The 24,564-nt window shown below is 38.4% G+C and overlaps 1 protein-coding gene across 1 annotated transcript in view; it reads right to left on the bottom strand.

Moving 5' to 3' along the window:
* The window catches only part of MUSK (muscle associated receptor tyrosine kinase), a 105,484-nt gene extending 82,494 nt beyond the window's left edge, over window positions 1-22,990 (bottom strand). Inside the window, exons 1-5 of the mRNA XM_049115950.1 lie at window positions 22,643-22,990; window positions 13,336-13,462; window positions 8,709-8,860; window positions 3,531-3,658; window positions 1,883-2,024 (exon numbers count right to left, since the gene is read on the bottom strand). Of these exons, the coding sequence (XP_048971907.1) occupies window positions 1,883-2,024; window positions 3,531-3,658; window positions 8,709-8,860; window positions 13,336-13,462; window positions 22,643-22,721 (628 nt within the window). The 5' untranslated portion in view covers window positions 22,722-22,990. The remainder of the gene's footprint in view (window positions 1-1,882; window positions 2,025-3,530; window positions 3,659-8,708; window positions 8,861-13,335; window positions 13,463-22,642) is intronic.
* Window positions 22,991-24,564: the final 1,574 nt, after the last annotated feature.

Below are 24,564 nucleotides of genomic sequence, written 5' to 3'. Positions count from 1 at the left end.
GGACTAAAATGGAGTAGAAATAGATGTGTGCTATAATGGCCATCCTACCTATTGTTAGAGTAACTTTAAATATTATGAGCTCTTGATACTAGCAAGTTTAATAAAACCTCTCTCTACGTTAACTGTTAAAGCAATGAGCATGACCAGTTTAGTGTTAAGAGGAAAGAAGACTGTATTCATGTGTGATATAGATAGGTGTGATATAGGTGTGATAGGTGGGACACAGAATTAAATGACAAGCCTAAACAAAACTGTAACTGGACTCCAACTAATTGTGATTTGTGTTCATTTTCTCTGGGACAGTGTTAAAGCAAATAATTTCAGCATCTATGTGGATAGGGACCTAATCAATCTGCATTCTATATTATAATACATAGGTCTTATATTTAAATCTTGAAGAGGAAAATCTTTATGATATTATATACAAATGGATAACATTCATTATGTATTATTCCATGTATAGCTCAAGGAAACACTGAATCCAGGCAGCTAGTCAGTGTCTAAATGTGTGATTGTGTTTTTATGTTTATTTTTCCCTGAATATGTCACATCAACTGGTTATTGCATACTGAGTTTTAAATGCCATTGCTAATGTAGAAGATACTAAATTATAGCAACTATGCTGAAAATATATATATATTTTACATCTGACAGCCATTATTCCCATCAGCCTCATTCTTTTCCATGAGGAGTTAGTGGAGATTTATGAACAATGTAATGATGTAATAAAGATGTTACCTCAATTAGAAGCAGATGTGGGATATGAGATTATTAATACTGTGAGAGGAAGGCCTAGCTAGGAAATAAAAATAATCTAAAAGAAGCTAATAAAACACTGTATGACTGAGAAGGAAGAGATATGGGCTTAAGCGAGTAGGATGGAATCAAAGTAAGCTATGGGGAACTCCTGAAATCTCAATTGAACTATAATATGGGCCAGTGTAAGAAAGCCCAAATATTTTATCAACCAGAAAAGAGAAAATCAGAAAAACAGGTGATGATTCTTATAGTCAACATTTATTGAGTGTTTACAAAGGGCCAGCCACTCAGCTAGATAATATCAACACCTTACCTCACTGAATACTCATAAAAAATCCCACTTTTCAGATGAGAAAACTGGGAGCCAGAGATTAATTCTACAGCATATTACAGGAAGAGCTGGGAAGAGTTTTGTACCCAGTTTGCTCACTGAGCACAGGCATGCTGGTAGTTTCTATTTTTAAGCAAAATGTGATGTAATTTTAGGTCAAGAAGGATCTGACAATCAAATGGGTACAACACCTAGTCCTATCTGGATTCTGATTTCTCAGTGAAGACCTTTACAACTAATTGCCGAATTGGTTGGCTTTAAAAGAACATTTTAAAGAATGAAAAAATACTTTGGCAATGTAAGTCAGAGAAGTAGGAGCATTTTTAGTTATACATTTTGAGTATTTTATTTTTTTCAACCCTGTGTGGTGGAATACAATCTGAAAAGTTACTTTTTTTTTCTTTTGCTCTTTTTAAAAGTCATGTCCATATGCTGAAAAAGGTAAAATGAGGGTTTTCAAATTTATAAGCAAGAGAGAATTGTGCAAACCAGACATAAGTTCTGAACTGATATCCTCTTGTTTTAGTATTTTAGTCTGAATTTAGTCTGGGTTTGTCAAAATTGCCAGTGATTGTGGGCAATAGATGGAATATAAGCTATTATAGTAGCAAACGCCTCTTTCTCTTTTCAGTTTTTCTTTTCAGAGTTTTGACCTTATGGTTTAGTATCTGGGAACAGTTGAGGGAACTGGTCTACCCACATCTCTGCCTTTGCAAATTAATATCCAGCCTTCACAGTAGAATGTGAGGCCCTTCCAATAGCACCATAATGGGAAGGAATGCAACTCCTTACCCTCAACTTCCAGCTTCACCAATTTGGAATATGCCGTCCCGAGGCTGTTTTTTGCCACGCATCGATAATGTCCTGCATCTTCCTTTTGCACATTATGAATCCTTAAACTCCCAGATTCAAGAACTGCGATGCGGGAATTTTCCTGCCAGGGATAGGGACAGGAATTTTAAAATGTCCATGGCTTTATCAAGAAATCACTTGCCTTACTTTATCAGGTCATCATCATTGCTGCTATCATCAAAAATATCATTGGAACACTTATTTGGCATTTAGATGGTATAATACACAATATTAAATGAGACAGTATAAGATTACCTAAGTTAATTTTAATAATGATTCTGTAAGAGTTTATTTTCATTTTCTTTCATCACATGAGGACACCAAACGTTTATTTGATTTCCTAAAAGTCACATCCATGTCTGTTTGAGTTAAAACATTCTATATGGTATCCTTAGGGGGATATATGTCTTTTGAAAAATTAGAAATTTCTACCAATAATACATAAATTTGGTGTTGGAAGTTAAAACATCACAATTGCTTTCCCTTTGAGTACTCTAAATTCAGTATTATACAAAAATTCCTGCATTTTTAATTTTAGGAAATCCACCAATATTTATAACAAAAGGAAAGTCAGAAATTATATAATTACCATAAACAATTTAACATTTTTGTTTTATTTTAAATAAAGCTAATTGATATTATACTTCATTTCAGTTAATTGACGTGTATCAACACCTACATTTTCTCTGTGGAATATTCTCAGCATAGTAAAATGAAAAACCTCCCTGAGTTTACACTTAGTAGGTGACAACAATGATGTAGTGTAATCATTTACCAGTAAATGTAGGTATGAGATACAAAAGCATTAAAAGCATGTACATAATAGATTTTTAATTTGGCTGCTCTGTGACTGAGATAAACTCTGCTAGGGAGAGTTTCACCAGTCTTGATGTCTGTGCTGTAACTTCACTCCAGAGGTTCTCATTACTTTTCTTCCAAACCTCCTTTCTCTGGGCACCTGGGTGACTTAGTGGGTTAAGCACCTGCCTTTGGCTCAGGTCATGATCCCAGGATCCTGGGATGGAGGCCTATGCCAGGCTCCCTGCTCAGCAGGGGGCCTGTTTCTCCCTCTCCCTCCACCCCTCTCTCTGCTTGCACTTGCTCTTTCTCTCTCTCAAATAAATAAATAAAATGTTAAAAAAAAAAAAAAGAAAAGAAAGAAAAGCAAACCTCTTTTGTCAACTCTCCTCCCAGAAACTGTTTGTCGGGTCTAAAACCTGGATTTTAGTTTCATCTTTTTCATCTCCTGTGTCTCAAAGTTTCAATGTTAAAAAAATAAAATAATTCCACTAACCAACTGATCAACAAAGAAACATTCTAGCTTTGCTTTTGTTTTGCTTCCTTTTTCATCCCTAAAAAGAACTACTGGTTCCCATCTCTCTTTTTTTTTTTCTCTCTCTCTCTAACCAGTCCCAACTGGAATGCCTTACGGTTTGTATGTATGGGAACAGGAATATTTAAGGTTGGTTAAAATGTTATATATGGGAAAATTTTTCATGTTAGAAATTTGTTCATGTAACTCACTTTGCAAAGATTTGTTGTATTTGAAAACTAGTTGTATAGACATGTTTTCATAATAATCACTTACCCTGAGAGCACTGTCCCCCTTAATCCACGACACTGATGGTTTAGGATTGCCCATTGTAGTACACGGGAGAACTGCCTTTAATCCTTCTATTATTTTTACGTTTATGGGAGGACGAGTTATTTTCGGCTCTAAAGGGAAACAAAAATTCAAAATTAAAAAGGCAATATGGCTGCATTAAGTCTAAATATCCACTCTAAGAATAGTTTGTTACATTATAAGATATGCCAAATGCTAAGACAGGTTTTGAGGGGATATCAAACAAAAACCATTTTTCAAAGTTTTGGTTATCTGTTTTATTCATATCTTATTTGAAAACCACAAATTCATGAAACATATTAGGAGTTTGAAGTCCTAGTATTCTTCACTTTAAAAGATAGTTAATAAAAAGTTGATTAAAATAAACTGTTACCTTAACAACTCAACAGTATTCAATTCATACCAAAAAACACGAAAACATTTGAAGGGACATTTCTAATCTATTTTTATTTTTTATTAGTTTTTTTATCTACTTTTAATATAATTCTGAATTTTGCTTTCCCTCTCCCTTTAGTTTCATCTAACTTTGACTCTTAATTTTAGTGATTAAGAATTAGGTATATTTGTAGAAAGTAAACTCGACATTATTTTTTTAAGATTTTTTAAAAATTTATTCATGATAGACACAGAGAGAGAGGCAGAGACACAGGCAGAGGGAGAAGCAGGCTCCATGTTGGGAGCCTGACGTGGGACTCGATCCTGGGACTCCAGGATCATGCCCTGGGCTGAAGGCAGGTGCTGAACCACTGAGCCACCCAGGGATCCCCCAAACTCGACATTATTATATTAGTAATTGGAGAAATTTGGTCATACAATTTAGAGTAACTGTACTCTGTGAGGCAAACTTTTAAATTTACTGTTCTGTGAAACTCTCTTAAATTAATTCTATCAGAAGAAATAATTTATGCCACCTACTGTTTATTCTCTGATAGTAAACTTTCAGAACAAGTTATTAAATCTAATGTGTAGAAGAATTGACAAGTTCAGGATGCCTATTATTTTACTAGAAACATTCATAATAATGAAAACTACATTCATTTCCTTAGTGATCTCATGTTACAGATATAAAACAGAGGACTGTCTTTTCAGGAGAGACTACTGAGAAATGGATACATTTTATTTCCCTCAGGTCATATGCTATATAATCAGTGTGTTACTTTGATGAAGAAAAGCATGAAAAAAAAAAAGCTTATTTCATAAGCACTTTTCCCTCCTGTTTTAATTGTGTTTCTAGGAGTTAGTGGTGGTTGGAAATGGTATTTGCAAAGACTGCATGGTCTTTTGATGTTTAATCTAGGCATTTATTGCCATTTAGAGTTGGTATGATCTTGGATTATGGCAAAATTACAAGACAGGCTTTTAAAAAATATTTTATTTATTTATTCATGAGAGACACAAAGAGAGGGAGAGGCAGAGACACAGGCAGAGGGAGAAGCAGGCTCCATGCAGGGAGCCGGATGCGGGACTTGATCCCAGGTCTCCAGGATCATGCCCTGGGCCAAAAGTGACGCTAAACCACTGAGCCACCCAGGCTGCCCCATGACAGGCTTTAAACATGTTATAGGAAAATATCAACTTAGTTACTTGGCCTGCCTTCTTAAAGCTCATAACTTTCCTAATCAACATCAGTGAACACCTACATTTAGATGATGGCCAGGCACCTCAATTGTGGATTGGGTTGTCATATGACTGCTGGCAAAAGCTTAGCTTAAGAATTGATATTCCTATGACCTAGTCAAAGAGCATTACCTATTCCTTCCCTTGGGTTCCTTGAACTCATCCCTCTGCCAAGATAACCTTTGTTCAAAGCAAATAACTCCCATCTTTTTCAGTGAAATAGAAGCCTTGGTCATCTTTTGGATGAGAGGGAAGAGAATTCTTATGGGAACTTGAATATAAAGTGAGCTGGGAATGAGTTAAGCATTGATGTTGAGTCATGGATTCCCCACTGTAATGGAACACTCTTCAGGTGGAGCCACAAGCATTGGCTAATGTGAGCTGTTTATCATGTTATAGCAGGATGCTAGAAGCATCGTGCTATGCCAGCATGAAACCCTTAGTTGATGGACCAAAAGGAACTTGGAGGAGGGAGCTCCTGGGAGAGATCCTAGGGTAACTGGAGTAGTGATGGAGGCCAGGGTCTTAGGGATCTCAGGAAGAAGGTCTCTACCAAGCGGTGTGGGAGCATTCTAAAATGTTAGCAACTGGGATGGCCATACCAGTATATACCCACATGACTGTGTGAGCTTTCCTAAGGAGAAGGTGGAGAAAAGAAGAGAAGAATATTTAGGATAAATCCATAATAAAGAAAATTTAGTACCACAGAGAATATGAGAAATGTTCAAAGGAAAGATAGAACCACAAAATAGTGAAATACTTAAATGTGCTCTGCCTTCAGAATCAAGCCTTTATTATTTAGCAAAGGAGCACATCCCAGTTTCCTTACTTGATTTCCTCACTGCCCCACATGCTAAAAGAAAGCTTTCTTGTGGGTATGTCCCTACCCCCTTCTCACAAAACCTCCAGATCAACTTCCCCACAATGCCCCATTAGCCCCTCAACATTCCTATTCTAATGAATCTACAACTTCATTTATAAGTGTGATCAAAAATAAAAGATTAGTAGATGATTGAGAGAAAAAAAAAACACGAACATGAAAAAAGACAAAACAAAAGAAATCCAAAACTTAATCATGGAGAAAACAGAAATAAAGCAAGGAAAGGAAGACTATATTTTAAAAATGCAATAGTGATATCCTTACAGGGACTTGAGCAAATACTGCATCATATAACACACAGAGTTTGCTCTGGGGAAAAAAAGGAGCAGAGAAGTAATTCCCAGGAATTAAAAATATGGGTTTTTAAGATCAAAGTACTCAGTATAAGGGCAGAAAAATAGAATGGTCATATTGAAGAGTGAGTTCGCGATAGGGAAGGAAAAATTTTAAAAATCTCCAAGAAGGAAGAATATCAGGATAGATAGCTAGAAAATATGAGGAGAAAATATTGAGGTCATGAAAAATGGAAAAAGAAAGAGATCTAATATTTGTTAAAAGTTTAAGAACGAGATAAAATGAAGAGAAGAGAAATAGAAAAGAGTATATCTCATTAAAAAAAAAAAAGGTTGGTTTTAAATTCAAAAGGCCCACCTAAAACTAAGTAGGAATAATAAAAGAAAACCCACCTAACATATTCTTGGGAGTTTGAGAAATTTATGAATTCCAGAAATGAAGAGAAAGTACTATAATTTTTAAGAAAAACACTAGGCTTACCTACAGGAATAAGAAAAAGATTTCTCAGCTGAATCATGGAATGCCATGTGAGATGAATAGTTATTTAATACAAGCTAAGGGAAGAGCCTTTTTAAACTCTCATCTGTACCTAGACAAATTGTTATCTAGGAGTAAAGGCAAAGTAAAGACTTCCAGCGATGCAATGATTCAGAAGATACATCCTCAGATTTTATGTGATCACATGCTCACGCTTTGAAAAGAAGCAGCAAATGACTCCCTTCAGTAAAACAATGACAACAAAGTAGAAAGATAAAAGATAAAAGATAAACAGTGAGGACAATCAGGAATAACCACAAAGCTTGCAATAAAATTCCCAGGTAGAACTGGCCCCTGCTGATTGGTATGGCACCCACATGGATTTTGATGCGATTTTTGCCATCAGCAGCCTGGTGTCAGAAGAAAATAAAGATTGCATTATTACCAGGTGGACAGTTTGGAAGCAGATAGTGCTTCTAGCACAGGAGGTCATGAGATTTCAGGGTACTGGTAAGAGTGCTTGATGATAGAACACCAGGTAGGAGAGAAAACCAAGTGGACCAAGAACTGAGTAAGTCTTGACTTGGGGGGTCAGTGGAAGGGAGAGCAGGGGAGTCAGGGCAGGAGAACGTGAGCATGCTGGTGATGGCCGTGTGGTGGGAGTAGGGGAGCAAGAGAGCTGGACTCTGTTCTTAGCTGAGAAAGAGACAGATGGAATTAAGAGCCTTCTCTCTGGAGGCACATCATGAGTGTGGGAAAGTGTTTTCTTCATGGGACAGAGCTAGAAATAGAAGTGCCCATGTTCAGAGTATGACATCCTGGAGCTTAAGATTTTATTTTATTTTTTTTTAATTTTTATTTATTTATGATAGTCACAGAGAGAGAGAGAGAGAGAGAGGCAGAGACACAGGCAGAGGGAGAAGCAGGCTCCACGCACCGGGAGCCCGATGTGGGATTCGATCCCGGGTCTCCAGGATCGCGCCCTGGGCCAAAGGCAGGCGCTAAACTGCTGCACCACCCAGGGATCCCGGAGCTTAAGATTTTAAACACAGACCATTTCCTAGGGGTGACAAGGTCGTTGATGGGGTTGGCTGATAAAAAGGCAAATATCACTGGACTTGTGGAGGTCAGGAGTTGAAAGGTTGAAATGCGTAGAGGCTGTTTCATGGTTGTTATAATCCATTAGGATGGTGCCTGGACTTAGGTTGGATAGAAAGATAATGAGTCTGGAATCAAAGTCTTTGGCAGATATTGTATATGTGTGTGTGCATGAGGGGGGAGGGACTTAAAAATGGGGAGGTGACTTGAATAGAAAGAGAATGGTAGAATGGCACATGCCCTCATGAGAGGAAAGGCTTTGCACAGCAATAATGACCGAAAGGGGGGTGAGGAGTCCTTGCTAGCCTTGTAGACAGGAAAAGTGGGGGGAAAATAAGCAGCCTCCAATAAAGAAGATAAACCACTCAAGTTTGAAAAGTCATCCAAGAACATCAAGTTTCAAATAAGGCAAAAGAGCAGAAGTGTCTGCAAAGAGGTTGGAGATAAAAAGCACACCTGGTCGTAAGGGAACTGTTTTAAAGGTACAGGGAGAAGATTTTAGAGGAAAGTTCCCTGGTGACAAGAGGGCAAGGGGGCAGCAGACAAGGAGCTGTGGACAGGCCAGAAAACAGGAGAAGCTAGAGAACTAAGGGGCTTGCCTGTGGTTGAGGACAGGAATACAAGGTGTAGAATTCACTGCGGCAAGGTTGTGTTTTGAACTTGAACTCAGCCGGCTGCTAAGCCTCCAGGTGTGCGGGAGGCCCTATTTACTGCCTGCTCCAGGGTGCACCAAGCCAGCCTTTTAACATCACGAGCAGAGGCCCTCTCCCACTCACTCATCTTCACTTGCAGAGCCCCGCAGCTCTCCGCGGCGCCCCCCACGCCGTTGTTGGCGGTGCAGCAGTAGATGCCATCGTCACTGTCTTCCACACTCAGGATGGTGAGGAGCTGTCCATTCTCTCGAATGCTGTACCGGGTATCAAAGAGCCTGCAGGTCACAGACAGCAATGGCAGGTTAGGAACCCCAGTGTGATCTTTTTTTTTTTTTTTTTTTCCAGCTGTGGTAAACTGATCAAAAAAGATGACTTGTCAATGGAGGAAGCTGATCAAAAGCAAAAGGAAAGTTGAATGAGTTCAGAATTCTAGAGTAACCTTAGTTGGCAATATAATGCTAACAATGCATTCTAATCTTCCCTATGCTCCAATAATCAAAGCATCACTGAGTCCCTCCAAAATGCTTTCAAAAGGTGATGTCTGTCGATTAGACCAAACATGAAGTTTACTCAGGAAAGTCTATGATTACCAAGATATATGAGTCTTCTCCCCATAATTATTGCAAAGTAACAGCCAGGGAATGAACACACACACGTAAATGTGTGACCAGCAGGGAGAATTAAATATTTTTGGAAGCAACTAACAATTATCTGAGTATTCATTTATTAAACAAATATTTGTTGAGTGCTTAACCAGTGTCAAGCATAGTTCTGTTTTTTTTTTTTGTAATATATAAGGAAGCAGAACAGCTTCAAACTGTAGAAGCAGATGTTTTATATACATTATCTCATTAAATTACATGCCATCAGTTGAAAAGGGAATTAGGGAAACAGATTTGAGGGGAAGCATCAACATAAAAGTGGGTTTTAGGACCAAATAAAGATTCTTTTTTTTGTTTTTGTTTTTTTTTAGATTCTTTATGCAAAATGTGCATTAGGCCGAAACATGTCCCCCCCCCCCAAAATCCACGTATTAATCTCCAGAACCTGTGAATATGTTATCTTATGTGGCAAAAGGGATTTTACAGATACCAAGGATCTTAAAATAGAGTATCACAGCTTATCCAGATTGGTCCAATGTAATCATGACAGCCATTAAAAGATGGTAGAAGGAAGCTGAAAAATGAGAGGAGATGACACAGTGGTGGCAGAGGGCAAAGTGATAGAAAGTGGAGGAAGGAGCAAGGAAGGCAGGTAGCCCTCTCTAAGTTGGGAAAGGCAAGAATTTCTTTGGTGCCACCAGAAAGAATACAGCCCTGTCAATACCTTGATTTTAGCCCAGGGAGACCTATTTCAGACTTCTGACCCCCCCAATCTGTAAGATAATGAATCTGTATTGTTTTAGGCCACTAAGTTTTTGGTAATATGTTACAGTAGAAACAAGGAACTCATGTGAAAAGAAAAATGGAAAAGGAAGTGGATTCTTGATGTTCTAATCTCAACAGGTGACTACCATCATACACCGATCCTGAAGAGGAAAAATTTTGGTCAAATGTAACTAAGAATAATGGAGTCACTGGGTAGTTTACTAAATCACAATAAATAACTGTGGCAAGCCACGATACTCACTCTCACGTAATTCTGTTGTATTTTGTTTTGTTTTACCAGGTTTAAGTGTTCATGGAAAAATATGAACATTGGAATATTTTGCAGATGGACTTGTGGACTAAGAGTCCAACCACCCTGTGAAATAGAAAATTTTCAAGACTTAGAAGCTGTTGCATCATTGTTGCTAAATTGCTTATGGGTTGTGAGGAACACTCAAATATTAGTAATTTTTAAACCAGAATTTTTTTTTAGAACAGTTTTAGATTTGTAGAAAAATTGAAAAGATAGTACTTTCTCTATACCTCCCTCATCCAGTCTCCCCTGTTGTGAACATCTTGGATTAGTGCAGTACGTTTGTTAAATTAATGAGCCAATATTGATATAGTATTAACTAGTTTATATAACTCTTTGTTTATTCAGATTTGTTTAGTTTTTATCTGATGTCTTTGTCTGTTCCATAGTCTCATCCAGGACACTACGTTTATTTGTCATATCTTCTTAGGCTCTTTTTGGCTGTGATAATTTCTAGGACTTTCCTTGTGTTTGATAACCTTGACAGTTTTGAGGAGTCCTTGTTAAGTATTTTGTAGGAGGTCCCTCTATTGGAATTTGCCTTATGTTTTTATTACAATAAAAGTGGGTTTGTGGCTTTGGGGAAGAAGATCACAAAAACAGAGTGTCACATCACATCATAAAAAGGATACGCTATCGATGTCATTTCTCACTGTTGATATTGACCTTTATCACCAGGCTGAGCTAGTGCTTGTCAGGTTTCTCCTGTGTCCAGTTATTCATTATTCCTCAGAGAGCACTCAAATATGTTGTCTAAATGTCATTTTTTCCTATTTCACAGATCCTTTGACTAACAACTAACTAATCAAACCTATAGCTCCACTTGCTTATTTATTTGTAATATTTTTACCTTATAACAAAGGGAAGATTCAAATGTATTAAGTGATTTTATTCATAGTGTTACAAGCCAAGTTAGCTGAGCTTATATTTATGGTTTTCTGAGGTAGACTTATAATGATTTTTCTTTGTGTAATTAAAAACTCTCTCACTGTTCATTTCTTCATCTCCTTATAATATTGAGAGATAAACCATGAGAGGACATAGGGCCATATTTTTCAAAGCAATTTACAATACAGGCATCAAACTTCCTTCCCAGACTAGTTGGAGGGCTGTGATGGGGAGAGTAGTCTTTGAACATTGACCTTTGAATACTGAATGTTGAGTATCTAACAACTATTATAATTTCAAAGTAGGGAAGAGTATAAATATGTCAAGATATATGCAACAACTGTAATGTAATACAGAGCTATCTAACTTCTGTGATAACTTCACAGGTTCTTTAATGACCACTGTTATTCATGGTCCATATTTACAATGAAGTTTTTCTGTATTATTTAAAGAGATTATTTTATTTATCTTGTTATAGAAGACAAAGACATATAAAAGAGAAAACTCATGAATATCAAGCATATAAATTATAAAGCCAATAGCTTAGGAGATATTGGCACAATGACTCGTGTTGAATGGAGACTGGAGAGTGACTTGTGAAACACAGGAAGAGCTGATAAGGTGTGTTGAATATAGGCAGTAAATAAAATAGCAGCCTGCCAAAGATTGATGTAATAAATCAAAAATATGTTGGAACAGAGAAGAGTATCGCTTCAAGTGGAAAGGGATGGAAAGGCAAGTCTATAATCATGCCGCCTCTAGACTGACAGCTCTGTCGTCCCTAAATCAACCACCCATTGGTGACATAAAATGTCCCTTGGGGTGCCTGGGTGGCTCAGTCAGTTGGGCATCTGATTCTTGATTTCAGCTCAGGTCATGATCTTGGGGTTGTGGGAGTGAGCCCCACGTCAGGCTCTGCATCTGGGCATGGGACCTGCTTGAGATTCTCTCTCTCTCCCTCTTCCCCTCCCTGCTTGCTCGCTTTCTCTCTCTCTCTCAAAAAAAAAAAATTGTCCCTTTATGGATGACCCCATCACTCTACCCAAGAAAAACCCTTAAAATCCATGGCTGTTCAACTGGCTATTTGGCAAGCTAGAGTCATGGCCAGGTGTGCTTGCATCTGTCCAATAGAGAAAGTATATGTTATTAGCTTCAGGTACCTTCTGTCTGTGGGCTCAGCCACCACGTGGGTCCTTGTAAGAACACTGCAGCGGGGATGTCTGAGGCACAAGAGAGACTGGACATATAAACATGAGGTGAACCAAGGTTCCTAAGTACATTAACTTATCCCGTTTCTCTCCCCTTATTTCTATCTATATATTTTAAATGGATTTGATAAACTATTTCAAGCACCTTATTTTGAGCCTTCCTATTCTAGTTTTGGAATAACTTGCCTGGTAGACAACCTGAAGGTGACCATGGCACAGGGTGATTTCCCACATTACAACATGTATAATAGAAGGAAACACTAAATTTCATTAACGTTTGGTGCAAATAATGGCATAATTTTTCTGCATGCAAGTTCACAGACCTCTGTCTTTGGATCCCAGTTTAAGGACTCCAGCCCTAATGCAAGCTATATTGCCTGCTGGGAAGCCAGTGGTTGCCTTCATTACAGATTTTTTAAAGAGTATTTTTGATCAGATAACTACTGTAAATGAGGAAAAGATAGCATGACCTTTTCATGTCAAATGGGAATTTTATCTGTTTGAGAGGCTGCCTCATTATACATCAGGAGGCCCTTCTGATGCTCAAAAGACAAAATTATGGTGACCTAGAGGTCAGGTTTCTAGACAACAGACTTTATTGGGATAGTAGAAATAGAGGAGATAAATCTGGTCCCTATTAATTCCCCAGCATGTCCTGAGACATGTGCCGTATGCCCCCAGACCTAGGATGTCATGATGTTTCCTAATTACTTGAAATTTCCTCTGGGTCCTAACCCAGGGTCCATGAAATAACCCTGATGTCTCCAAGTCAATTAAATCTCTGTTTTGCCTTGGGAAATTCTCTTAACCTCACTGATATTCAGATCTTACATTTATAAAATGAGGGATTTGGCATTTTTCATATTCTAGAAGCTGAGCTTTTATACTCCAAAGAGCTGTGATTACATTTGTGACACAGTTAAATTGCAAGGCAGCAGTGGGCATTCTTACCAGAAAAAAGGCAGAACACTTACTTAATGAGAATTTTATTTCTGGTCCAGGAAATTTCAGGCTGGGGATAGGATTCCACTGCACACATGAACGTAGCCACTTCTTCAACTAAGGCATCCACTGTTTCTAGAGGAGTAGTGATGACAGGAGCTACAAGAAAAAGAGAAATCAGATGAGAACCTTCTAGAATACTGTTCACTAATCCTCTGTGGCCACCCAACACAAATCAATGTGAAGGGAAGTGTGACTTCAGGGAATCAGAAAGGAAAGAGGTCTTAACAATTGTTTAAAAACAATTTTTTCCAAATTTCATAATAATATACGTCCATATGGACACAGTGCTAGAGCCCACTGAGTGCTTTGAAAAGGGGGCTCCTGCAAACGAAAGACTTTACAGTTTAAGCTTACCCAGATTTACAAAGGAATCAGATCTGCATGTGAGTAGATGAGAAAAAGACTCAATACATAAAAAAGAAAAAAAAACCCAAATAACAAATGGGCAAGGATCCAAGCAGACATTTCTTCAAAAATTTTATATGAATTTCATTTGTGTTGGAGACACAAGCATGTGAAAAGATGCTCAATATCATTAGCCGTTAAGGAAATGCAAACCAAAACCACAATTAGATCCACTCCACATTCACAACAAATCTTGGCGAGGATGTGGAAAAATTAGAACCCTTGTGCATTGCTAGTGGGAATGTGAAATGGTGCAGCCGCCGTTGAAAACAGTATGGTAGTACCTCAAAAAAATTAAGCCTAGGATTACCATATGATCCAACAGTTCTACTGCTGGGTATGTACCCCAAACTATTATAGGAGGGCCTCAGATACTTACACAACTGCGTTCATAGCAGTGTTATTCATAATAGCTAAATGGTCGAAGCAACCCAAGTGTCAAAAAAAGATTAAAGGGTCAACAAAATTGATATATCTACACAATGGAATATTATTTGACAATAAAAAGGAATGAAGTACCAATACATACCACAACATGGATAGACCTTGGAAATAATAAGCTAAGTGAAAGAAGCCAATCACAAGCACAATATATTGTATGATCCCATTTATGTGAAATGCCCACATGGGCCAATCTGTAGTCAGAAAATGCATTAGTTACTGCCTAGGACTGGGACAGAGGGTGGAGGGATCGGGGGTGATCAATGGCTAAAGGACACAGGATTTCTTTTAGGTGTAATGAACATTTCCTAAGCTTGATTTTGGTGATAAATGCACAGCTCTGTGAATTGTATACTTTAAATGGGTGAAGTGCGTGGTTTGGGAGTTATATCCCAAAGCTGGTTTTGTTTTTTGTTTTTGTGTTTTGTTATTGTTTTGTTTGTGTGTGTATGTACCTCTATGTGCGCATGCGTGTGTATTTGTTTATTCTACAAAAAGAAAGACAACAAGAGGACAAGCTGTGACACGGTGACTTTTTTCCTCCTCCCCCCCCCCCCCCATGAAATGAGGGTCACTTGGATTATAAAAGTTTGAAGGATAAAGAATTTAAGAAGGATGAGAAGTTATTGGTAGTAGGATACACCCTTCTTTAATGCTTAAGGAAACCTATGAATACACCGAAGCAAACAAGGTGGGGTCCTGGGCATCTCACGGGCTGGATGGTGTGGGCCAGTGCCCACACTTGTATTTGGGTGAGTCCAGAAATCTACCGCGTTGCATAATCTTATTTAAAATAATTATCAGGCAGCCCGGGTGGCTCAGCGGTTTAGCACCGCCTTCAACCCAGGGTGTGATCCTGGAGACCTGGGATCGAGTCCCACGTCAGGCTCCCTGCATGGAGCCTATTCCTCCCTCTGCCTCTCTCTCTCTCTCTCTCTCTCTCTCTCTGTGTGTGTCTCTCATGAATAAATAAATAAAATCTTTAAAAATATAATAATTATCATCATTACTATATTGTTATTATTTATCAGAGATCTATTTACTGTTTTCCATGTAGCAAGCACCAGGTTGACTAGAAGGAACAAGATGTGTAAAACCCATCTCTGCTACAATCTAGATAATGAGGATGGGTAGATACATAAAATGATCAGCTATAATAGTTGTGCCTGCTATCCTGACATAATTATTACTAGTGCTTTCTGTACTCTGCAAGTACCTGACTTGGATAATAAATTTATATGTTTGCTTTTGTTAAAATGCAAGGCACACAGGACGGCCAAGTAAGTAGTGTGAACCATATTTTAGATGCAGGGTAGAGGGTGATAGCCTCATGAAACACCTGGAACAAACTGGCACATTGGCCATGAAACATGCATCCGCTGTCTAAATGAACCTTATTTTTTCAGTAAACTTAGAGACACATTTGTGGGCTGAGAATAAGGGAACATGGTACCTTTGGGAGCATCCCACTTAGCCCACATCTTCCTCTTTAATGTTGTTCTTTTCTTAAGATCCAGTTAAAGCAGCATCTCCTCTCAATTTTCCAGACTTGCTAGACAGAGCCAAATGCCCTTTTCCTTAACCTTAGCTCATGCTGTAAATGTCATTCTCACAGCACTTGTCACACAGACGCTGTTAGGATGATTGGTTTATGTCTTTTTCCCATTACTCAATTATAAAAAACCTTGAACTTGGAGCCAGGGACCATGTCTTACACCTTCTTCTATCCCTAACATGGGCACATTGACTGATGTGATGTTTAAATGAACTGTGTTTCTGAGGCCTTTATGAAAGGCATATACTTTTTAAAAGGTTGAAAGAGAATAGCTGAAATAAAAAAGCAGAATTTGTAGGTGAAATAACAGCTTTTCTACATAGGTGTTAAGGCTCCCATGGATAAAATAAGCTACGAGTTCTATAGGAATAGAGATGTTAAGAAATAAAAACAGTGATATTGTATTAAGCTTGTGGGATGCGGATGATGATGGGCCCCAAGCTGAATTAATAATACTGAATGCTTCCATTGTTTGAAAGGAAGGACCATTAAGCAGCCGGACAGTGGAAGGTGCTAGCACAGGGCTTGAGTTTAAATCTTTGTTCCATCACTTCCCAATCCACCAACTCACCCAGCTAGTGTCTCGGCATTGTCAGCTGTAGATGGAGATGATAATAAAACCACGACAGAGGCTTGTCAGGAGGACTCATTAAACGAATATAGGCGAAGCATTTAAAATTGTCCTTTGCCCATATGGAACACTGTGTGTTATTTGACTTGGTAATTTAGAAAAGGGAGCCTGAACAGCTCAGTTGTTCTGCTGGTCTCTGGATGACTTGCAAACTTATTATTAATATTTACTTCTGGGAATCTATCCCAAGGAAATAATCTCAAGGTGGAAAGGCACATAGATGACTTTCACTGTGCAAAACAGATTAATTGTACTAAATTGTACTAATTGTGCTGCAGTGGAACGAAGTTCCAGCATACGGTTCTGCTTTCTGACTGTGCTCTGCTAGTGCTGGCTAGTATTGGCTTGCTAGATAGAGCCAAGTGTTAATTTTTCAAGAATTTTGTGAGACAGTTGTTAAATAGAGCCACTAGTAAAAATTAAATTATATAAATTTAGGTGACAGTTGGTGGCTCCACTTGTAGCATAACGTATAGAAAAGTTGAATCACTGTGTTGTACACCAGAACCTAACACTAACATTGTGTGTTAACAAGACCCAAGTTAACAAATTAAAATAAAATAATAATAATTAAATAAATCATGTCAAAGAGTATTAATCCTCAAAATTTATTACTTCCTAATTATTTTACTATATTTTACTGTTATCTACACTCTTGGAGTAATTTACAGTCAATGTATCTGTGCAGTAGAAATAGTATATAAAGGCATGCTACTGCCCATCTCTTCTCAATTCAGTATTCATCGTTAGCTTGAAATTGGGTGTGGTTGGAGTATTTACAGTACAGAAATCAACAAATACAACAAATACAACAAATGAGGGCCTTTTTTTTTGTATCAGAGAGGTGGATATTAAACATGTATCAGCAACTCTTATCTAAACAGGACATTATTTACACAGTCACTGTAAGTGGTATGTTAAAGAGTATAGATAATATAGAATATGCTCATGCATTCATGTTGAGTAGAAATGGCAGGTAGCAGAATTTTATAAACAGTTTTTTATGATACCTAGGAAAAAATGGAAAAAAATATACCAACATGTTAAAAGTCTTGGAAGTCAGGATGACTTTTTCTATTTTAAGCTTTTCTATATTTTGTATTTTCAAAATCATTCTTCATGGCCATCTATTACAAGAAAATAAACTTGATTCATCAGCTTCTCACTTGATACTTTCAAAGTGACAGAGGTAACAGACATACTATTAATATTTTTACAAACTGTTGAGAGACCAGTTAGGATGAAGGAAGTAATGTTACAATGTCCTGATGCTTACGGAGACATACATGAGGTGTTATGAAGAAATTTATTAGATTAACACCTTCCCATCATGTACAGTGGCACGGCAGTCTTGTGTCATGTTTGACTCTTTTTAAAAATAATTTTAGGGACGCCTGGGTGGCTTAGTGGTTGAGCATATACCTACGGGTCAGGGCATGATCCCGGAGTCTTGGGATCGAGTCCCACATCAGGCTCCCTGTGGGGAACCTGCTTTTCCCTCTGCCTGTGTATCTGCCTCTCTCTCTCTGTGTTTCTCATGAATAAATAAATAAAATATTAAAAAAAATAATTTTAGCATCCAAAATTAAGAACCTGCCATGGGCCATGCATTATACTTTTTATTCATTATCTCATTTACCACAACAAACATAAAGGCAGATACTATATTCTCACTCGCAGATAAGGAATGGAGGCTAAGAATGGTTAAATAACTTGTCTAAACATAATGAAAGTATGAAGTGTTAGAACTGAATGTCAAAGTGAAGTTTGGTTTAAAGTTTCTCTTTTAACTCTAAGCTATTCCATGTCTTCAACATAATACTAGTTACAGACAGAGGGGAAGAATAAGGTTTACATTAATATTAACTTATATAGGCAGGATATAGTTGGTTAAGTTCACTTTGCCTATCTTTCAAATTTTGAAAATTATCCAAACAAATCCACTTTCAAATCGTGACAAAATCACATTGTTGTATTTAATGATATCTGTTGACTCAGCAGATTGTCTCATGTTTACTTTCATTCTCTTATCCAGCTTTCATCTCAGCTGGAGTTTGTTTAAACTAGGGCACTATTTCTTCCCTCAATCCAAGGACCACATGAATAATAAATACATGAAAATGAGCGCAACACTTCCTGTACCCAAAGAGTAGCTTAACTTGAAGGACATGACATTACCCTTTTATGGGCTCTACCGCATGGCCATTGACGTGCTAGCTTCTGATTGAATAGTTGTTGATTAACACGACCAAATGACTGAAAAAACCAAGAAGCCAAGTGTATTTGCCTCTTTCTGTTTTAATAAAATTAGAGCTCAGACTTGGGATGTATTCATGTTTTTTTTCCTAATATCATAAATACAGTATTGTTTTTTCAGTATGAAAAAACACTCTGGTGCTAGAAATTTTTTCAGATTCCCCAAAGAAAGAGGATATTCAGTATTGCTCATCATTTGGCTTAGCTTAGAAACTGACACATTCACTCTCCTGTTGATATAATAAAATGTAAGTTCTTTGATTATGATGCCTTTGGAGTTTGTAAACTTCATCGATAATCTCAATCACTTATTAATGCTGTATCATTCATTCTTTGTTACAGAACACACTTTTGGTCTTTGCCTTCGAGACTGGTGTGGGGCATAGGCTGGTAGCCTGTTAGAATCTCTGAAATTGCCTCTCCTGAGGGAATTCATTTGGGTTAAGACATGGTCTCATAGAGACCCATCTAAAATGGGCATGTTACCCAAGAGTGAACATGTATTTCCCCAATCACTGACAGTCCTTAGCACGGTACATAGCATTATACGTTGAGCACGAGTGTGCACTTCTTCGTTTTACAAGGAAACAGAGGCTAACGGAGACCATGTGCTGTCCCTAAAGACACACGGAAAGACATTAGAGACTAGGAAAAGGAACTCGATCTTAACATTCTCTTCCAGGCTTTAAATGTCCTCACTTCACTGCCTTCGCTATTCAGCCTTGACTGCCCGGCATGCTGCCATATAATCTCAGCTCCCATACCCTCTAGTCCTTTAGCTGCACTGACCCTGGGAAGCACCAACCTTGAACTAATCCAGCCAGCTGTCCTTGCTGCCCCTATGTGCTAATGGTATTGTTAGATGCAGTGAAATGGTGGTGTAAATCAAGGCCACGACAAAGTCTCACTCCCAAACCCCAGCTGGGTCCTCAGCACAACCCATGTTGTTCTTCTGCATTCTCTGGTCTGCTCCTTTGCTGACTTTCCTGAATAGGGCCACATCCTTTGGGGCTGGTCCTCACCCCTCTCTTGTCCCTTTCCCCCACACCTTAAGTCCTATTTCACTGAGACGTTGCCTCCTGCTCTGGAAATGTGACAGAAATCTTGACACTTCTGCTCCTTTTTTCTGTTCTTTAAGGTCAATAATATTTAAAGCAACTGTGTTTCCCCAAACACGCAATGAGTTGCTCTTTCAATGCACGTCAATATTCATCCAGGACTCGGTGTCCCGGATTTCAATGACAGCTGTGCCTGCTCTGACTTAGTCATATGTTGAATCTGTGAATCCTATCTTTGTATACGTACGATTTAGAAGAGGAAGTTACTCAAATATATCTGAAGAGAAATCACTTAGACTCAGAAACTTCTAGGGATGGGGGTAAATGGAATAATTTAGAAAGTGGAGTTTGGACAGGAGTTCTTTGTACGTATTAAACAAACTTAGTGCTGCTTACCTGAACTCCTATACTCCTACAGATTTTAACTCCCACTGCAGACTTCATACTCCTTGATAAAGCACTAAATACTATGGAAGTGTGTGGTTTGGATGTGTATTCAATGAAACGTTGGTTACTTTCATATATGAAGGTTTGTAAATCTCTCCTACTTATGGGTTATGATATTGAGCTCATCGCTGAAAGTATCACTAGTCATAATGAGTCAGAACGAGTGTCTTTTCCCCTTGTCTTTGAACATTAGGAATCTCAAACTAAAATGAAAACAACAAACTATTAATGCTACAATTAATAGCTACAATTAATTTTATTGAGGAAATGATATGTGGACAGTTAGAAAAGAATCCACTAAATACTCTTGCACTATTTAAAATCTGTCAGTCTATTTCATAACACAGTATTGTGGAGATTCCTTGATCCGTTCATGATAAAGGACTTAGGACAAAGGTATTCATCTAAAAAATTCTTTTTATTCTCTGTCAAGAACAGAGAAAATAACTATGAGATAGTTTGTGTAGAACATCTTTATTACTTTTAGTAGTATTAAAATAATAGCATATTTTGGGGGGTTTTGTGCTGATATATTCCATGAACTCTAAGGGACTGTGTTTTTATGAAAATGTCTATTCTCAGAGCTGGTGTGTGTAGTTTAATGGATGTTTATTCTACTAGGCCTGGTGTTCTTGGCTAAGGTTGGTGTTAAGTTCATACTAGCTTATATTTTACCATAAATAGAGTGGACTGGGCAAAAATATTCTTTTAAAATTTTCATTTTATAAGAAATTATAGCAGTAAACAAACAAAGTTGGATTGACAATCTGATCATTTTATTTAAAAGCCAAGATGTTTGGCTTTATTATCCTTATGTCACCATATTTTGAATTTTTCAAAAGAGAGATAGTGTGCATTTGAATTAAGGGCCTTACCTATAAAGTTTGGGAACTATAAATCATTTCTTTCTAGAATATAAATTAGAAGTTGTTTATATAGAGGGGTGGGTTTTGGGGTTTTTTTCTAATGCACCGAATCCTGATGTTAACCATCAAAATCAATTGTTTTGCTCTTTATGCAATTTAGTAAATTGAATTTTAGTAAATTTTAGCATTTAACCATGTTGTTTTTATGTAACTTAGTAGTTTAGAATAGCGCAAATAAGACTTCTCATAATCCATAAGTGTGAACATTCAGGTGCCATCTTCCCGGACATCCGTTGTATGACCAGGAAGTATTAAAATAATCTGAAGCCAATGTTAAGTCTTTCTGTCTATTATTAGCTGTTTGAAAAGATCTAGATTCTTCTTTATCTGGAGATACCCTAAAGTATTAATTGGCAATTAAACGTTTAAGTACATCTGAAGATATCACTCTGCCCAATGTAAGATAGAAAAGGAAAACAAAACAACATAAAACTGTGAAATCAGATTGTTTGTGAGGAAAGCTGTATCTTATTAGCAGCCTTGCCCGTGTGACTCCCGAAATTCTAGCGAACCACAATACCTCCAGCTACATTGCCCACCTACATACAGACACTACCTTCACTTATCTACACAACACAAACATGTTCGGTTCTTTGGGAAGGTAACGTAAAGGGAAAATAATTAATTCCAAGTGTCATGAAACACAGAACTCTTTTTTACTCTACTACATTTAATCTGAAGACTCTTTAATTGATATCATTCCATCTTACTTGGATCTTTAAAAACATTTCAAAGAAGCCCTCAGTCACTTTACAAATCACATATTTTCCTGTCTTTCTTCCTGATTTGAAATACGCCAGCCTCAGTTTCATAATACACTGGCCAGAAACCATATCACTGTGGACATTCTTGCTGCGGCAACAGGTGTCTGTCAGTTTCTTAAGTTCCTTTCCTTTCCCTGAGGTGGTGTTATTTCCGGTACATTCCAAAGGCTCTGAAAAAAAACTTTCACAGTCTCTTGCCAAGCCCAATCATGCCTCCAACCTCAACGTTATTGAGAGCTCATTGTCTTCAGCCTTTGATTATATAGGCAAATCGTGCGAGTCCCTCTGTAATTCTGGTTTTTAGGACCTAAAATACTAAAAATTTTGCAAAACTGAAACTGAAAATAGAAATGATTTTGGTTCAGAAGCAAACACTGTGGACATCTGGGAGTAGGGTTGATTATATTCCCGGCAACCCCAACGTGAAAAGGTTTTCATCATCCGTTTAGACCACCCTGAAGTTTGACACACACATAAACAGCACGGACCTTGATAACTTGCAGTCTACCTGCTGACGTTTCCCTCCAAGCCAGAGCTCCTCATGCACACTGTGCAGCTCAACTTTGTATTGCGGAACTTAAGCGGGGGAGGGATACCGGTAGAAATGAGACCATCAATCAGATGCTTATTTATACAGTTTTCTCCCTCTCCGTACATTGCACCCCTACTTCACCAAGTAGAACTCAGGCCCCCAGAACACAAAGCAGTCGTGATCAGAGCACACACACGCACACACACACATGCACTTAGAACTGTGACAAGGCAACATGAAGACAAGATTCCTGAAACAAACCTTTTGGAAGTTTCTCAGTCCCGCTGAAGGCAACCAAAGTAAGGATATGTACCAGTGGAATGTTGACCAGCTCTCTCATGATTAATCCAGGCTCAGGCAGGAGAAAGTTCCTTCTGGACAATGCAAGGAAAATGCGCCCACAGTTTACATTTTAAAGCATACTTTGATACAAAAGGGTTGTCTGCTAATGACTGTTTGTGTCAGCAGCTCCACAGGCTCTAAGTATAATCAGGAATTCTCCGACTTGGCTGTAGTGATGGACACGGCCAGCTGGTGAGTATCCACTTAGGCCAGTAATGCAAGTGTAGTGCTGGAGGAACAAGGGAAAGAAAATCCCTTTAGAATCCCTTTTAAGACAGTGGCAGAAGGACAATACCAGATGCCTTTGCAACCATCACCGTGTTCCCTGAGGTGTAGGCTTCCTGATCTGATTCAGTTCCCCACCTCTCCGCCCTCCTGCCAGAACCTGGGTCTATCTAATTGGGCTCCTCCCCATGTCTCACCCCACCGCCTACTTCCAGCCCGCTCCCCATTCCTACACATGGTACCAACTCCGTATTCCTGGATTTCTTCCCCTCCATTGATGCCGACTCATCTAAGGCGATCCCAGGCTCCTTTCCAGACATTCACCTTCTCGGCACGATGGCGATAGCATCCTGTCTGTCCTCGCCTAGGGCTTGCTATCCTCTAACCTCTTCTCAGATGAACCCTCCTGCTCAAGAGCTTCCCGTGGCTCCTCACCACATAAACCTACTCAGACTTTTCTAATTCGACCAAGGAGGCCTCGCCCGATGCTGCCCATCTCCTTCGCCTCACCTGTTACAGTCCAAGCCTCTATTAGAAACCTGTCGTAAGTTCCCGAGGTGCAGCTCTCTTCTCTCCATGAATTGCTCAAGCTGTTCTGCTGCTTGCAATGCTTTCCTCCTCTCTGCACAGTTAACATCTATCTCAGCTTGATCATTAGCTCCTCCTGGGAGCCATCCCAGACTAAAAGTCCCCTATCTTCTTCCCGTATCCCAAGTGGCATTGGATTTGCCTCCTCTGGGCACACACATGTACATAATACGTGTGTGTGTGCGTGTATGTGTGTGTATCATACACATCTCTATCATTGTTCTTCCTTCACTGTTTTAAGATTTTTTGCCTTGTGTTAATGTCTCCTCATTCATTGGGCTTATGAGTCCATGGAGTTGACAGCTGTGGGCTGTCAGCCCGTCACATTTGCAGCAAGGTCTCCTGAAGGTGTACCTCCACAGCTTCCAAAACATTCCACTGTGCGAATTGCCTTTTCCCACTGAACAATGTCTTAGAGGCTTTACCATGCTAACACGTACTACACTCTCCATTATATCTATTGACAACATAGGCATGAATTATGGATATATGATGGTATATTTACTCCCCAGCAGTGTAGGAGGGGCCCCATTTCCCCACACTCTCATCATCATTTGCCTCTGATTTCCTACATTTGAAGAGAGTAAACTGGTATTTCATCATTTTAATTTACATTTATTTCACCAAATACTATTGGTAGTGAGAATTTTTCATATTTTTATTGTTCCTTGTTTTCCTCTTCTGTGGCTTTTGTCTATATTCCTCCTAGGTCATTTGTCTTTTTTCTTATTAATAGGAGTTTTTAATGTATGCTCAATATAAAAAAATTATGTCATTTGTCGGTTATATGTATTGCAAGTGAAACGCCTCTACTACCTAACCATAGTGATTGATTCAGAAATGGGCTTATAGCTTATACTGGCCAGTCCAAGGTCTTGTAGTTTACCAGTCCTAGTGTAAAATAAGTTCTTCCTTCTTAAGATCAGCACCTGTGAAGACCAGGTAAGCTGGGGCTGTTGGAAGCTTTTATGCTCCATTAATAAGAAATAATGTGCAAAGCTACATCTATCTACTGGACTTCTTTGTTA

This window comes from Canis lupus, chromosome 11, assembly GCF_003254725.2.
Source record: "Canis lupus dingo isolate Sandy chromosome 11, ASM325472v2, whole genome shotgun sequence".
Taxonomy (NCBI): Eukaryota; Metazoa; Chordata; class Mammalia; order Carnivora; family Canidae; genus Canis; species Canis lupus.
Note: the sequence above shows the minus strand (reverse complement) of the source record. Positions and strands in the feature narration are given on the sequence as shown.